The sequence below is a fragment of the Elephantulus edwardii genome, unplaced genomic scaffold (assembly GCF_000299155.1).
Source record: "Elephantulus edwardii isolate Elephantulus edwardi_28Jun2011 unplaced genomic scaffold, EleEdw1.0 scaffold00368, whole genome shotgun sequence".
Classification (NCBI taxonomy): Eukaryota; Metazoa; Chordata; class Mammalia; order Macroscelidea; family Macroscelididae; genus Elephantulus; species Elephantulus edwardii.
In genome coordinates this window covers 1,263,422-1,281,630 of record NW_006400118.1, presented here as the reverse complement: position 1 = coordinate 1,281,630, position 18,209 = coordinate 1,263,422, and the positions used below count along the sequence as shown (strand labels likewise).

Genomic DNA, 18,209 nt, shown 5'->3' with positions numbered 1-18,209 from the left:
AGAACTAAAGTGTTGGGTAGGAACTATTTAAATTTTTGGTTTTAGAATTTAAGGTGAAGGCTGATCTGGTACATGGGTGACAGATTGAATCCAAGGTAGATGGGCTAAGAAACAGAGTGGGCTTCAGTTCATGTAGAACATTCTTATTTTGATTTAGTCCTTGAATTGAGGTACGACAAAGGAAAACATATTCACATAGGTTAATTGAATGTTACAGAATCAACATGCTTTGGAGTAACTGCGTCAACAGTGGGGGCAAGATATATCATCACGCTCTTTATTTTAGGGGCTCCAAGAACGTACAGGGAGCTCAGATGGCACAGCCTATGGTGGGTTATACTGTTAACCCTACGGCTGTGTCTCTGGTGGTTTGAATCCACCAGTGGTGCCTTGGGAGAAAGCCGGGCAATATTTGCTGGTGTGACTTACAGCCTCAGAAACCCAAGGGAGGGTTGTAGGAAGCCGTCCTGAGTACATGCAGCCGCCACCCCTGTCTGTCTCTGGGACTATGCCTACCTCTTAAATCAGCACCTGTAAATCAACACCTTGGGGCATGCCCCTCCCTCTCTTTTGTAAACTGATAACCTAGGGCTGGGTTCCCTGGCAGTCCGGCCTACTCCGCTGCCTATTTATAGCAGAATTCATCAAATAAATTTTGGGCTTGATCAGGAATCTTTGTCTTGCCCCAATCTCTCGTGTCCCTGCTCCTCTTTTAATCCATACAGATTCCACTCTAGAACACGTATGAACCCGCAGGTCGGTTTCAGCTGGCGGTTACAGAAGGTCAACCATGAGCTGCTTCTTATTTGGGGACCATCAATATGAAAAATGCCCAAAAGTAAAATGGTGACAATTACAACTAGAAAGAACATTTTCTTGTTATTAAGAAAATTCAGTACTAGATGATTCAGAACTTGAGAGACTGAATCTACTGTGTTTATGGTTACATTTCTGTGTTTATCATTGTTTTGCCTAATTGGAGAAACTATTTGTTTATCTTATTCTAGATTTCCCTGTCTCTCCCTGCTCTTTGAGATAAGTACTTGGTCATAAACTGCTTTTGGGGGGGATGTGAACTCAGGCAGCAAGGAGAAGGAGAAAGAAATGAGAAGGGAAATAATAATAATAAAGTATGTGTGATAATGAGTAGACTACCAATGAGTTAAATTATTTCTCTTTGTCTATCTGTCTGTCTGTCTCTCTTTGTGTTTGCTAAGTGGAGTATCAGATAACTAGAGTTATTTACAGCTATGCCCCACCTTTACTTGGTATAAGAGAAAAAAAAAGAATGAAGTAAATATATACAGAGAAGAAAAGCAAGGCACGGGTAAGTTCTAGGACACAGGCAGTCCTTAAAGCTGATCTATACCTATCACGTATAGAATACTAAAATCAGTTTTCTTCAGGAAATCAATTTTCTACTTCACATTTCTTCTCCACCTCTAGGGTTGATTTTTTTTTTTGGTTTGTTTTTTGGTGAGAAAAATTTATATTTAGAATTAGCCTGCTGGACTCAGTTTAGATGATCCCAATTTTGTTGGCAACATCCAAAGCATCATAATCAGAAGCAAGTCGAACATAGGCCTTCTTCTCTCCATCAGGCCTAATCAAAGTGTTGACCTTGGCCACATCAGTGTCATAGAGCTTCTTTACAGCTTGTTTAATTTGGTGCTTGTTGGCCTTGACATCCACAATGAACACAAGTGTGTTGTTATCTTCTATATTCCTCATAGCTGACTCAGTGGTCAGGGGAAATTTGATGATGGCATAGTGGTCAAGCTTGTTTCTCCTGGGGGCGCTCTTCCAGGGGTATTTGGGCTGCCTTCGGAGTCTCAGCATCTTAGGCCACAGGAAGGTGGGTGATATGCGGATTTTCTTTTTTTTTTTTTGGCTGTGGACGCCCTTCAGGACGCCTCTTGGCCTTCAATGCCTTTGCTTTGGCTTCAGTTTTGGGAGGGGCAGGGGCTTCCTTCTTCACTTTCGGCACCATCTTCGAAGAAAACCACCTCTAGTTTTTAATGTATAAATACATTGTGATATGTATATATCTATATCAGAAAGATTTGATTTGAAAGCAGAGAATACAAAAAAGATGTTTGTGTTTTATTATGTGAGTCCAAATTATAAATAAAAATTATAAGAAAAATAGGAATTCCAGAACACTTAATGGTGCTCATGTGAAATCTATACATTGACCGAGCAGCAATTGTCAAAAGAGAACAAGTGACTACTGCATGGCTTAAAGTCAGGAAAGATCTGAATCAGGGTTGTATCCTTTCTCCACACCTATTCAATATGTATAATGGCTAACCATTTGAGAAGCTGTACTATATGAAGAATGTGGCATCAGGATGGCAGAAGATTCTGCATTATGCAGCTGGTCCAACCTTATCTACTGACAGTGAAAAGGACTTGAAACACTTGCTGCCGAAGATCAAAGCCTTCAATATAGGTTACATCCCAACATCAAGAAAACAAAAATTCTTACAACTGAACCAATAGGCAACATCATGATAGATGGAGAAAAGATTGAAGTTGACAATGATTTTGTTTTATTAGGTTCATGATCAACTTCCTTGGCATTAGTAATTAAGAAATCAAAAGATGTGTTGCATTGGGAAACTTTGTTGTCAAAGAACTCTCCAATTCACTTAAGAACAGTAATGTCAATTCAAAGGCTAATGTATTGGCTTATTCAAGTCATGATATTTTCAATTGTTTGTTATGCACCTGAAATCTGGACAATGGGTAAGTGATAAAATAATTATTGATGCTTTTGAATCGTGGTATTGTAGAAGAATACTGAACATCTCATAAACTCACAAATTAAATGATCAAGACTGTCTGGGAGGAAGTGCAACCATGGAGCTCCTTAGAGCCAAGGAAAGCCAAACTTCACCTCATACGCTTTGAGTGTGTTGTCAGGAGTGACCAGTCTTTGGAAAAAGACATTATGCTGGGAAAGCTGTGGGGTCAGCAGAAGAGAGGAAGATCCTTAACCAGATGCACTGCACAGTGAATGTAACAATAACCTTGAGTATAAGGAAGATCGTGAGAATGGCTAAAGATAGGACAAGGTTTAGATAAGATACGTTGTTCATAGGGTTGCTATGAGCAGTAGTCGTCTTGATGGCACCTTACAACAACAACAACAGCAGCATACATACGTAATAAAGGGAGCTCTGGTGGCTTAGTGGGAGCATAGTGCATTATAATGTTATGCTGTTAACTGAAGACTGTTAGTTTGAATCCACCAGGAGTCTCTCTCCATAAAAATTTACAGCTTCAGAAACTTTGATGTGGTCATTATGAGTTGGAATCAACTTAGTAGAAAAGGATTTGAGGTGGTATTTTTTTTTTAAACGTATGTGTGTAAATATATATATTTAATTCACAATGCATTGTAAAGTTGGTTGACCTATTGTCAGGCCTAGACCAAGGTCAAGAAGAAGAATGAAGGATTCAAAGAATATCAACATGTCAACAAAGGGAGTGGCCTTGCCCACCTGGATAAATTACAATGGAATGAATGCCCTTCCCTTCCCTCCCTGAAGACCCTTACTATAAAAATCTGGCCCAAACCACCTTCGGGCTTGGTTTTCCCCTGATCTCTCTCTCTTCTCTCTCCTCTCCTCTCCTCTCCTCTCCTCTCCTCTCCAGACCAAGGAATCCCACCAGGGAGCCCCCTTAATAAAGCTACTTCAAGCTTTCTTTCTCCCTTTCTCTCTGGTCCCTTCCTTGAGTCCTTATCAAGTTCGAAGACCTAACACATAGAACAATCCTTATTCTCTAGGAGACTGAAGATTTAAAAATGAACCACACATGTTTAATCTATACTCATAAAAAAGTAACATCTGGGAATAAAGTAATTCTCTCTATGCTGGGGAAATGAATCTTGTGTGGTCTAGAGAAGAGCAAAGTGTCTTTAGAAGATCCCAAGTCTAGTCTCTATAAAGGTGGGCTTTATTTAGAAGATCAGAGTGTACAGGAACAGTGGCAGGAGGAGTCCATCAAGAAAATCTTTGCATCTGCAATCTTTGGTGTTCTGAAGATTTTCTTTACAGTTGTTTTACTGTGTATGTGTTATCTTAATTATGTAGTACTTCACAATGACATCTTAAAAGAAATATTTTCCACTCCCTTCTTCTTTTTTTTTTTTTTTTTGCTTTAACTACAAAAACAAAATTAAGAATAACTAACTTGGCCGTACATTAACTTACCTTTTAAGGTTTTTCTTCTTATTCTTTTTTAGCAGAAAATGTTTTTGTTTTTCTGAACTTGCTCCTACAAAATACTGTTTGATTTTCTGTGGTACACTTTTACATTTACTCAAGATGAAAAAAATATAGCTTGAAATAATTTATACTTAGGTATACTACCCAGGATGAATTCAGATCTGTTGTTCAGAGGATGCTATGAGTCATACCAAACAACAACAACAACAATTGAAGGTTCAAGATATAGTTTCATGTTAACATGTAAAAACAACAAATAAATTTGTTGTTGATGTTTGCATGACTCATCGCGACCCTATGAACAAAAGGCCTACCTAAGCCTTTCTGTAACTATTGTCATTTACCAAAGTCCACAGAGTTTGAGAAAGAGTAAAATAACCCATAAATGATTCCGATGAGAAACTAGGAAATGCTTAAGAAACACAGTCTAACAGATTCCTGAGGAGTTTATGTTAATAAGGGATTTGGTAAAACTTTAATTAATGGATTACATGCTCAGGACTCATAGACAAGTTAGCAGAAGAAATGTAATTGTAGAAGTTGTGATTGTTAGATGTCATCGGGTCAACTCACAGGGACCCTGTAAACAACAAATCTGACCCTTTTCCTATCCAGCACAGTCCTTACAATTTCTGATATACTTAAACCCATTGTTACGTTTACGGCCTTAATCCATCCTGCTGATTACCACTTTGGTAACAGCCATGAAGAGATGACTATGATACTTGGCTACCTTTCTAGCAATTGATTTCCAAGAAAAGTCATCTGGAACCCTTATATTTCAGTCTCATTGCCAGAGAGAAGGTGGAAGTACCGCACATGGATGGGTTGTACCAATCTAGGGACATAGGAGAAATGTTTACCCACAATAAGGGAAGCCAGAGAGCTAGAGGGAAAATGGAAGTTAAGAAGGAGAGTGAAGATTAGAATGGGGCAGAATATGCGTTCTGGAAGAGTGTGGGACATTAAAAAAAGAAATGAGCTCTGAGATGAAAGCTGAGAGATTAGAAACTGAATCTGGAAAATATTTACTGTAAGCACAGCAAAAAGACTGAAAGATCACTTTTCTGTGGTGATTGTTTTATTGTTATATGCTGTCGAGTTGCTTGCAACTCATAGCGACCCTGTGTACAACAGCTCTAAACTCTGCTCTGTCCCGTACCAATCACACTGTCTCTGACACTCCCATTCCGATTACCCCAGTCACTGAATCAATCCACCTCATAGAGGGCCTTCCTCTTCTGTGCTGTCCCTCCACCCTCCCAAGCATGATATCCCTCTCCAAGGACCGGTCCCTCCTTACAACATGACCAAATTATGTCAAATGAAGCCCCAGAATCCTTGCCTCCAAGGAGTAGCCTGGTTTAACCCTCTCCAGGATGAATCTGTTTGTTTTCTTAACAGTCCATGGTACCCTCAATACTCCAGCACCACAGCTCAAAGGCGTCAATTCTCCTTCTATGCTCCCTGGTCATTGTCCAACTCTCTGATGCTTAACAAGTGATTGTAAAGACCATGACCTGTATCAGATGCACCTTAGTCGCCAGACTGACATTGTTGCTCTTCAGTACTTTGGAGGGGTCTCTGACAGCAGACTTTTCCAATGCAATTCATCTTTTAATTTCCTGGCTGCTGGTGTCAAGAATGTTGACTGTGGAGTCAAGCAAACTAAAGCTGTGAACAATCTCAATCTCTTCACCATTCATCCTGATGCTGCCAATAGGTCCAGTGGTGAGAATCTTTGTTTTCTTGATATTGAGCCTCAATCCATATTGAAGGCTGCAGTCCCTGGCCCTCTGCAGAGAGCGCTCCAGGTCCTACTCAGTTTCAGCAAGCAGGGTTGTGTCATTTGCATCACGCAGATTATTGATAGATCTTCCACCTTGACCCCACATTTCTCCTCATAGAGCCCAGCCTCCCGGATAGTCTGTTCTGCATACAGGTTAAAAAGGTATGGAGACAGGACACATCCCTGGCATATGCCCTTCCCAATTTTGAACCATGCAGTGTTTCCTTGCTCTGTTCTGACGACTGCCTCCTGGTCCAAGTATAGCATAAGCACAATTTAGTGTTCTGGGATTCCCATTCTTCTCAGAGTCAGTCACAGTTTGTTATGATCCACACAGTCAAATGCCTTTGCATAATCCATGAAACACAGATAGACTTTCCTCTGGTACTCCTGCTTTCAGCTAAGATCCACCTAACATTAGCTACAATATCCCTAGTACTATGACCACTTCTAAACCCAGGCTGTACTTCTGGCAGTTCTCTGCTGATGTACTGTTCCAGTCGTTTTTGGATAATCTTCAGTAGAATCTTGCTTGCATGTGAAATCAATGATGTTGTTCTATAGTTTCCACACTCTGTTGGGTCACCCTTATTTGGAATGGGAACAAATATAGATCTTTTCCAGTCAGTTGGCCAACTGGTTGTTCTCCAGATTTCTTGGCACAACTTGGTGAGCATGTCCAGGGCAACATCTGCTAGCTGAAATAGAATCTGACTTTATACATTGTTGTGTGCCCTTGAGATGCCTGTGGTAGCTCTGAAATCTTCCCTATCCTGAGACAGTCTCATTATCTCTTGACACACCTGTGTCCATTACCCTCGTTACCTTGTCAATCCATCTCAACCAGAGTCTTCCTCTTCTGCCCTATCCCTCCACCATTCTAAGACTTCTAAGCATGATGTCCTTCTCCAAAGACTTGTCCTTCCTGGCCACGTGCCCAAAGTATGTGAAGCAGAAGTTCAAAATCCTAGCTTCCAAGGAGAAATTTGGTTTCACCCTTTCCAACACAGACCATTTGTTCTCCTGGCATTCTGTGATATGATCAATACTTACCTCCAGCATCACAACTCAAAACCATTGATTCTTCTTCTGTCATCCTTACTCATTGTTCATCTCTCTGATGCAGAGCAGGTAATTGTGAAGACCGTGGCTTGGATCAGACACACCTTAGTGTCTAGACTGACATCATTGCTCTTTAGCACTTTGGAAAGGTTCTTGACAACAGACTTCTACAATGGAATTAGTCTTTTGACTTCCTGACTGGTAGTGCCAAAAGTGTTGATTGTGGAGCTAAGCAAGTAGAAATTGTCAACAATTTCAAACTCTTCTCCCTCTATCACGGTGCTACCAGTTGGCCTAGTGATGTCTTCTTGCTGTTGAGTTTCAATCCATATTGAAAACTGTAGTCCCTGACTTCGGGTCCTCCTCGGTTTCAGCAAGAAAGACAGTATCATTTACATAACACAGATTGTTGAGTCTTCCTCCAATCCTGATACCACATTCCTTCTTGTTAAGTCCAGCCTCCAGCATAATCTGTTCCCCATACAGACTTAAAAGACATGGAGACAGAATGCATCTCTGACACATTCCTTTCCTGATCTTGAACCAAGCAATTTTTCCTTCCTCTGACTTTACATGTAAATAAAATAACTGACAGTCAAAATAATTTCTTTTTTGTTGTTACTTTAAATTTTTAAAAATTTTATACTGATCTATTTACAAAGTTTGAATGCACAATGTATTCAAAAGAATTTCTTGATTAGGTTCAACTTGTCAGATAACTTGTTGGACAAGTAAAATGGTTTACTTCTGTAAAGTGATTGCACCAATTTATAGTCACTTCTTAGCGATAGGGACAATGTATTGGATGCTGGTGTAGAGCATATACATCCTCCTTGAGAACATTTACAAACCCTGCAAAGCATGGCACCTGTTTAGCTGGTATCATACTTGTGTCTTTAGAAGCCCTTTGTATTTTTCTATTGAGTCAGCTACTTCAAGATGTTGGGGAAACCTAATAAGATCAGTGAATTCAATGACCATGGGCCCATTGCCACACTGTATTTGCTCTGAAGTGAGTTTGTTTGTCAGAGGCAAAATGGTGAAGCTCTACATAAACCAAGAAGCAGTCATTCTAAGAGAAGAAGGGAATAAGGGGATATTGATTGCATGGCTTAAAATCAGGAAAGGTGTGCGTCAGGATTGTGACCTTTCTCCGTACCCATTCAATATGTATGCTGGGCAAATAATCCAAGAACCTAGACTATATAAAGAAGAAAGTGTCATCAGGAGGAAGACTCACTAATAACTTGTTTTATACTGGTGAATACAACCTACCTTGCATAACATGAAGAAAACGTAAAACACTTGCTGCAGTAAGTGAAAAACTACAGCCTTCAATATGAATTACATTACAACATCAAGAGAACAAAAAGCTCACAACTGGACCAAGAGACAACATCATGATGAACGATTGAAGTTGCCAATGATTTAATTTTACTTGTATGCCAAATCAATGCCTATGGTCACAATGAAATCAAATAATGGAATCAAAACATGCATTGCATTGGGCAAATATATTGTTAAGAGCCTCTTCAAAGTGTCAGGTTAAAGACTCAGGTGTTCTTGAACCAAGACGTGGCATTTCAGATTGTTGTTGTTGTGTACCGTACAGCTGGAACTGAACCATAGTGGACCCTTCAACAGGTTTTCAGAGGCAGTTAGTCCCACGGGAGGAGATTGCCCAACCTTCTCCTGCAGAGGAGCTGGTGGCCTCGAACCGTGTGCCTTCGGGATTGCAGTGTAGCTTCTTGCCTCTAGGCCACTAGAGTTCCCTGTATTTCAGATTACTATTTCTTAGAAGGAGAGTAGTTAGTAGTAGAGAATGACATTGCTTTGCTCTAAAATCTTAAGTATCTGCTCTGTGATTCACCAACAAAAGCCTGTTGAAGATTTCAAACAGCATCTTCATCTGCCACTGCAATTCGGGCTAAACTTATAACAGAGCCTTCTCTTGTTCATGACCCTAAACAAAGCTAATAGCTTTTAAAGTAATTTGACAAATAGGCTCCTGTAGCATGCTTCAACAGGGGTTTTGTTGTCTCTAAAATCCAACGAGGCCCACCAAGTATTGTGCCTCCATTATATTTGTAAAAGGGGACAGATACTTATGCATATCTTTCCCTTTTGAAGGATTACCTTGGCAGGCCGCCCACCACTAAATCCTTTCACTGATGTGGAAGGTGCTTGAATTTTTGTCAGGTTAATTTTCTACCTTCTAGCACAGATTGCACCTCGACAGCAAGAAAACAAAAATCTTCACCACTGGACTGATAAGTAACATCATGATTGACATGTTGTTGTTGTTGTTATGTGCCATCGAGTCGCCTGCGACTCATAGCGACCCTATGTACAACAGCCCTAAACTCCGCTCTGTCCTGTGCCAATCGCACTGTCTCTGACACTCCCATCCCAATTATCCCAGTCACTGAATCAATCCACCTCATAGAGGGCCTTCCTCTCCTGCGCTGTCCCTCCACCCTCCCAAGCATGATGTCCTTCTCCAAGGACCGGTCTCTCCTCACAACATGTCCAAAGTAAGTTAGACGGAGCCTCAGAATCCTTGCCTCCAAGGAGCCACCCGGTTTAACCCTCTCCAGGACAAATCTGTTTGTTTTCCTAGCAGTCCATGGTATTCTCAGTACTCTTCTCCAGCACCACAGCTCAAAGGCATCAGTTCTCCTTCTCTCTTCCTTGGTCATTTTCCAACTCTCTGATGCATAACAGGTGATTGCGAATACTATGGCCTGTATCAGACGCACCTTAGTCTCCAGAGAGACACCACTGCTCTTCAGCACTTTGGAGAGGTCCGTAACAGCAGACTTTCCCATGGCAATGTGCCTTTTAATTTCCTGGCTGCTGGTGCCAAGACTGTTGACTATGGAGCCAAGCAAACTAAAGCATGTCATGATTGACATAGGAAGGATTAAGACTGTCAACAATTTCATTTAACTTGGATCCACAGTGGATACACTCTGGACCAGGAGATGTATTGTACTGGGAAAGTCGGCAGTCAGGGTCCTTTCCAAATTATTGAGGAGCAATGATATCAGTTTGAAGACAAAGATGTGCCTGAGTCAGGCCATGGTCTTTAGAGTCACTTGCTGTGTATCTGAAAGCTGGACAATGGCTAAGGATAACAGCAGAAGAATTGATAACTTTGAACTATGATATTGAAGAAGAGTGTTGAATATCCCATGGACTGCCAAAAGAACAAACAGATATGTCCTGGAGAAGGTGCAACTAGAGTGCTCCTTGGAAACAAAGATGATGAAACTTCGTCTCACATACTTTGGGTGTGTTGCTAGGAGAAGTTATTCCTTGGAGAAGGACACCATGCTTGGAAAGATAGAGAGATGGTGCAAGAGAGGAAGACTCTCAACCAGATGGGTTGACACAGTGATTGCAGTAATGGTCTTGAGAGTTTCAAGGATTAAGATAGATCTAATCCCATTTCTCCATCCTGAGTCTTCCTTTCCTGTGCTCTCCCTCCACCCTTCCGATCATGATGTCCCTCTTCAAGGACTGTTGCCTCCTGGCAACATGTCCAAAGTATTTGAGGCAGAGTTTCAAAATTCTGGCCTTCAATGAGCAGCTTGGTTTCACCATCTTCATTATAGACCTTTTCCCAACCCCCCTCTTGGCAGTCTATGGTATATTCACTACTCTTCTCCAGCACCACAACTCAAAGGCATCGATTCTTCTTCTATCATCATTAATTTCCAGCTCTCAGATGCATAGCAGGTAATTGCAAAGACTGATGCACTTTAGTCTCTAGACTGACATCATTGCTTTTCAGTTCTCTAGAGGGGTCCCTGACAGCAGACATTCTGAATACAATTTATCTTTTGATTTCCTGACTGTTAATGCCAAGAGTATTGATTGTGGAGCCTAGCAAGTGGAAGTTATCAACAATCTTAATTTATATCCCATCTATTATGATGCTGCAATTGGCCCAGTGGTGAGAATGTTTGGGTTGTTTTTTTTTTTATGTTGAGCTTCAAATTATATTGAAGACTGTAGTCCTTGACCTTTGGCAACAAATACTTCAGGTCCTCCTCAGTTTTAGTAAGCAGGGTTGTATCATCTGCATACTGCAGGTGGTTAATGAGTCTTCCTCCAATTCTGATGCCACATTCCTCCTCATAAAGTCCAGCCTCCTGGAAGATATGTTCCTCAGATAGATTGAAAAGGTATTGAGATAGGATGGGTTCCTGACACACTCCTTTCCTGATTTTGAGCTATGCAGTGTTTCTTTGCTCTGGTTTGAGGACTGCCTCATGGTCCAAGCATAGGTTTCACATAAGCACAATTAAGTGTTCTGGGATTCCCATTCTTCTCAAGGTTAGCCAAAATCTGTTGTGATCTACACAGTTAAATGCCTTTGCATAGTCAATGAAACATGGACATTCCTCTGGTAATCTCTGCTTTCAGCTAAGAAGCACATCTAATACTGACTGTATTATTCCTAGTGCTGTGGCCTCTTCTAAACCTTGCTTTTTATTTCTGGCATTTATCTGTCAATGTACTGTTCCAGTCATTTTTTGATCATCTTCAATAGGATCTTGCTTGCATGTGATATTAGTCATATTGTTAGATAATTTACACACTTTGTCAGACCACCTTTTTTTCTTTTTAATGGAAACAAATATGGATCTCTCCCAGTTGGCCAGGTAGTTGTACCCCAGATTTCTTGCCACAATCTGGTGAGCACATCCAGGGCTGAAATATATTAACTCGTATGCCGTCAGTTCTTGGGCCTTGTTTTTTGTCAATTCCTTCAGAGCAGCTTGAACTTCCTCCTTCATTACCGTTGCTTCTTGATCTTTTATTGTTTCATGAGATTCTTCTGTGTCAGTCAATTCTTTTTTGTATAGTCACTCTCTGTCCTTCCATCTCCTTATGATGCTTCCTGGATCATTCAATATTTTACCATAGTATCTTTAAGTCTTGACACTTGGAGGAGAGAGGCTTGAATTTATTCTTCAGTTCCTTCAGCTTAAGAAATGCTTTAAAACTTTTTAAAAGCTTTAAAAAAATGTTTAACAGCACTAATTGGTCCCATTCCTCTATTTTGTTTTCTTCTGGTTCTAGGTGTTTCATTATGCTCGGAAGACTGTTCACTCTGTGGATTAGGGCTCCTAGAGTTCTTCCAAACTTTTCTTTGATGAAGTTTATTGTCTTTAGTTTTACTTCACCAAAGAAGACATTCACATAGCAAACAAATATATGAAAAGATCCTAAAATATCCTAGCTATCAGAGAGATGCAAATCAAAACAACTAGGAGATATAATTCTACCCCAGCAACAACAGCAAAGTTCAACAGAGCAGCGAACAGCAAATTCTGACAAGGTTGTAGAGTGATTGAACCTTTATTCATGGCTGGCTGGCACTTTCTTAAAAAAGTTGGAAATAGAAATATCATTTGGCGCAGCAATTCCACTCCTGGAAATACACCCTAAAGAAACCAGAATTACGATCCAAACAGATGTATGCATACTCAAGTTTATTGCCGCATTACTTGCAATAGCAAAGAGATGGGAGCAATCCAAGTACCCATCAACAAACAGATGGATAGAAAAATAATAGGGTAGTCAATACAGTGGAATACAATTCAACATTGAAAAACAATGAACTAGTATAATATTTCACAGCACGAGTGACACTGGAGGACATTATTATCAGTGAAATATTTCAGTCACAAAAGGACAAATACTGCATAACACCACTGTTACAATGTAGGACTGACATGGAGGGTTAGGAGGTGAATAGGAAAAGAGTGGCTAGATAATGAATACTGCACTGGAAACAACTCTCCCTAACTAACTCCTCATAGGAAGGCTCAAACCCCCCACCATTTCTATCCTATCATTTTCTCTCTACCTCCCAGGAGGTTGGGCTCCCAGTAGGTCCAGGTTGGCACAGGTGCAGACCGAGCTGGGTGGGTGCAGATGAGACGACGCTGAGGAGCTGGGTGGGTGCAAATCTATTCAAACTCATTGCTATTGAATTGGAGCTGACTCGCAGCTGACCCTACAGCAGGTTTACTTTCTTTTTTAAAAAAATATTTTATTAACTTTAATGACATTTATAGAGATTTTGGATTTCCATTCACTCATTGTTGCATTTTCTCCCCGTCCACCCCTCCCCCCTCAAGTTCGCTCTTCTCTTTGAAAAGTAAAAGAAGAAAACAGTGCAACAATGAATGAATGAAAACCCAAAATCTCTGTAAATGTTCATTAAAACTAATAAAATTTAAAAAAAAGAAAAGTAAAAGTCTTTCATTGTTATACAAAGTCCCCCCCCCCCAGTCCCTCTCCTCCCGCTCTAATCCTGAGTACACTCCACTATGTAATCTTCATTCTGGACCCTTGAGATAACCATAATACCCTATCATATATTACTTTTAACCTGTTCTCTCCATCATCTGTTTCAATGCAGTATACATAATTTATCCAGTTTTCCTCAGTCTTACACCAGCCCTTGATGTCAGTCCCATTCTACACCAGTGGCACTATGCAGAGGTTTTCTGTTTGTAAATTACAGTAGAGTTTTCTTCCACTAAAGCTACTAGTAGATTGAGAATACCATGGACTGCTAGGAAAACAAACAGATTTGTCCTGGAAAGGGTTAAACCGGGTGACTCCTTGGAGGCAAGGATTCTGAGGCTCCGTCTAACATACTTTGGACATGTTGTGAGGAGAGACCGGTCCTTGGAGAGGGACATCATGCTTGGGAGGGTGGAGGGACAGCGCAGGAGAGGAAGGCCCTCTATGAGGTGGATTGATTCAGTGACTGGGATAATCGGGATGGGAGTGTCAGAGACAGTGCGATTGGCACAGGACAGAGCGGAGTTTAGGGCTGTTGTACATAGGGTCGCTATGAGTCGCAGGCGACTCAACAGTACATAACAACAACAACAACAGATTCAAACTGACAGAGAAGTGTCACCTCCAGGTCAGTAGGCCAATCCCGAACTTCGGTAATGAAATGAACACAGACTTTATGCTGGGAACACATCAGATCACTTTCTTCGGACTTGCAGAGTTTCATGACAGTAAGAGCGTCTGGGTAAAGACTTTTTATTCCTCTTTCTTAGGAAGCCTCCGTGTGACTGCACACTCAGGGGTGTTGAAGAACAGCTATTTCTTAGAAACAACAGTTACATATTTGTTTGGAGGGCTGAAATAGTAGGCATAGATAATAACTTGACATGTGAAGATTTAAAAGAACTTTTTGACCCTTATTAAAACCTGTAGTTTTTACTGTAGATTTTTCTACCTGTAGTGAAAAACATCCTTAATTAACAATATACCATCCAAACCACCATACTTTTGAGTTTGGAGCAAAGACATGATGCATAGTAAAGAGTCTGGGGGAAAAGTGGAAAAACAAAAACCACCCTCAACAAGATGGATTGACAGTTATCACAGTGGGCTCGGGCATAGCACTGAAGCTGAGGCCCGAGCAGTTTTGCTGTGCTGCTCCACCGTTGTGTTGCTGGGAACTGTAGTTGACTTGACTGTACCTAACAACAGCAATGTGACTGTGACAATGAAAACAAACAAACCTCTCATCTTTAAGGGTGAGAACTGACTTGTCAACTCGTGCGCGTTTGAGTTCCTTGCTAGAACCAATTCTGGTACTTAAATGTATTTGGAAAAAATAAAGTCCTTAGTGGACAGAAGCTCAGGGGCTTAAAACAGCTTGCTGTTTTTAAAATAAGGACTTTATTTTTTATTTTCTTTCTTTTTTTTAATGTGTGTACCGTCAAATCGAATCTGACTGGTACAGGAGGTGATTGTTCCTCCTTCTTCAGCAGAGCGTCTGGTGGATTTGAACTGCGCATCTCTGGGATTGCAATGCAGCCTCTTACCATTAGGCCACCAGAGCTCACCAAGAACTTTGTTTCTTTAGAGGCATTTTTGTCCGGGCGAAGTGCTGGACAGAAGGAACACAGGGCTTCTGGCCTCAGTGCATGTGCTCATTGACATTAGGCTCTGCCCAAATGCCATTTCTTTCTAAGAAGTCTCTGATCCTGTGGGCACAGAGTAATTTCTTTCTCATCTTTTGGGGCTTTTGCCTGGCAATTTTAAGACTTAGAAAGTAGTCACTGGAAGATTTATTATTATTTTTAACCACTCGATGTTTTCCTTACTGGTTGCAAGTTCACTGGAGCATGACTTGGTCTAACAGTCTCCCTGTTAAGCCAAACCTTGTACCTTGGCTTCATCAGCCCTTAGGTTTGTTGACTGAGATCAAGTTGTTTTCTTTTCCTAACCGTTTAATGAGAGGTAATATGATGTAATCCTTTTCATTCTGGCTTTGATTGTAAGAAGTAACCACAACAAATTTTTCTGCGAATCTTCCTTCTAGATGTGATTTCACTGTGGAACCTCTGAAATGAAACCGGGAAGGAAATTAGGTTACATTGATGTCAGAAATCACAAATGCTTTGGTCTCAAATACTTAGCATGGCTTTTCTTTCCCTCTCATCAAATGAGATCTTTTCGTGTTTGAGCTTTAAAAGAGATTAAGCACATTCAATTTAATTATGCAACCTACTGGCAAGAGCGATCTATACGTGAAACACTCTGCTGGTTGTATTTCACTGTTGCCATTGGAAACAGAGGCTAGTTTGGAAAATTGCAAAGTCAAGTCTGAGCTCTTGGAATTAATATGCCTCTGAGGGAAGGCGTTTCTTGGGTCTGTTCTTTCTTTCCTCCACTCTCTTTGTGTGGTGCATCTGTCCAATTCGGCTCTAGAAATATTTGAAAATGTTTGCATCGAGGTGGAAATAAAACAGATGTTAAACATGGAGAAAAGCTCTACAAGTTAAACAAAGAAAGAAACAAAACACAACTTAGCGGAGTCTGAGGCTTGATACCAACTTGTGGATAGATAGAGCTTATGCTGGGGATCCCAGATGCCATGGCATTAAAAAAAATACCCTTATTTCATATATTCTTGGTATTCCTCAGACATTCCTCAAGATTTCAACATGGTCAACTGTAATTGCTGGTTGCAGGATTTGTCTCTCATTCCAGCCGGTATGTTTTATTCCTACAGAGAGGAGAATTGGTGCTACTTTCAAAATAGGATTCCAAGACTGCAGAACTGGCTAAGTACAAGCATTTATGAGCACACAGAAACTGTTGTTGTTTATCACCGTGTCAGACCCATTTATAGCTGCCCCTGGAACAGGTTTTTAGAGGAAGTTAATTGTTGTTATGTGCCATCAAGTTGTTTGCGACTCATAGCGACCCCGTGTACAAGAGTCCTAAATGCCATTCTATCCTGTGCCTACCTCGCCGTCTCAAACACACTCATTCCCACCACTCCACTCACAGACTCGATCCATCTCATCGTGGGTCTTCCTCTCCTGCGCCGTCCCTCCACTCTCCCAAACATGATGTCCCTCTCCAAGGACCAGTCCCTCCTTGCAACATGCCCAAAGTATGTCAGATGAAGCCTCAGAATCCTTGACTCCAGGGAGCAGCATAGGAGGAGATTGCCCATGATTCACCTGCAGAGCAGCTGATAGACAGCTGGTGGACTTGAACCACATGCCCTCGAGATTACAGAACAGTTTCTTACCACTAGGCCACCAGTGCTCCCTGTAAGGAAACTACTTCTTCATTTTATTCTAATTAACATTAGGTTAAAAGAGATGATTTTTTTTTTAAGTTTGGATATCGTTAGTTTATTACAAAAGAGACAGAGATTATTTACATGATGGAAGATTTCAGATGAACTTCAGTGGAATGGGAAGCTTCACATGATGCTATTTCAATAGTGATTTATTTCAGTCCACACACTTTCCAAGAATGTCACCATCTCTAACTAAGAAATAATCCTTGTAATCTTTAACTACTTTGGTGCCTCTATATTCTGGAAGAAAAACTTTGTCTCCAGCTTTCACACTGACTGGCTGAATTTCTCCACCCTTTTCTTTAGATCCGGATCCAACAGCTTACTGCTGTTGTTTGCAATACTTTTCCTTGAGATTTTTTCTGGAACCAGAATGCCTCCTTTGGTTACAGTTTCAGCTGCACTCCGTTCCACCAATACTCGGTCAAAGAGGGGAAGGAACCTTCTAAAGGCCTGTCCTGCCATGATTCTGATGGTCTCAGCTTGCACCTTACTCCCGCTACACCGCGGCAAAGAGAGACCCGCAAAGCTGGCCCTCAAGACGCATGAACGTGGCCACAAGCCGGCTAGTGCTCTAGCGCGCGCCCGGCCACCCCACCTGGAGGGCCTGTAATGTTTTTTTTTTTATAAAAATAATTTTGCTGGCTATTTCAAAGTGTAGACTAAGTTTAAGTCAAAGCTCTAAAAAATTCTTAGATGTGGAAAAATGATGCTGATAAAGGGAACATTTTAGACGCACTGGCTAGATTCCCTGAATGAGAGCACTTGGCCATGGACACACCAGTTTGACTAGACAGCCAGTTCGACCAGTTTTTCTCCACCTCCCTCCACTCTGCAGGCTCTCGTGTGTGCTATCTGATGGGAGAGTCTTTGCAGATGACTGTCAGGTATGGCAAGCCCCTGCAGGAGGCTTTTTGTAACAGGAACTGCGCTGAGTGCTGCTTTAACCTCTCCTTCAACTTTGAGCACCCGTGCGTTAACCCAGGCAGCTGACCTCCGCGCAGGCCCATGCTAACGCGTGCTCTAAGGCAAAGCCAGATTCTCTCAGGCACTGGCTTTTCTCCTCCTTCCTTCTGGCCTGAATTGCTTGGGTCCCAGCATGCTTTGAGGCAGAGCCCACCCAAGGGATTATTTGAATAGCTTTTCCAAATTACACAAATCTTGAAATAATTAAAAATTAGGTTTTTACATTCTATTTTATGTCTCAGTCTTGTACTATTAGCCTCCACCCAAGACCTCCCAGTCAGAATTAGGGTACTTTGTATCTATAAAATTGTTGTTGTTGTAATGTGTCTTCAAGTTGACTATAACTCATGCAACCCTATGCACGACAGCTCTGAGAACTCTGTCCTATCCCGAGCCAATCTCACTGCCTCCAGCCTATTGTGCCAAATCATCTCACCCGGGGTCTTTCTCTCCTGTGCTGTCACTCACTCCACTTTTCCAAACATGGTGTCCTTCTCTGAGGACTGGT

The 18,209-nt window shown here is 41.2% G+C and overlaps 1 protein-coding gene across 1 annotated transcript in view; it reads left to right on the top strand.

Annotated features, from left to right (window-relative positions):
- Nucleotides 1-17,108: 17,108 nt before the first annotated feature.
- The window catches only part of LOC102854273 (gastric inhibitory polypeptide receptor-like), a 3,713-nt gene continuing 2,612 nt past the window's right edge, over nt 17,109-18,209 (top strand). Inside the window, exon 1 of the mRNA XM_006902099.1 lies at nt 17,109-17,344. Coding sequence (XP_006902161.1) covers nt 17,109-17,344 — 236 coding nt within the window. The remainder of the gene's footprint in view (nt 17,345-18,209) is intronic.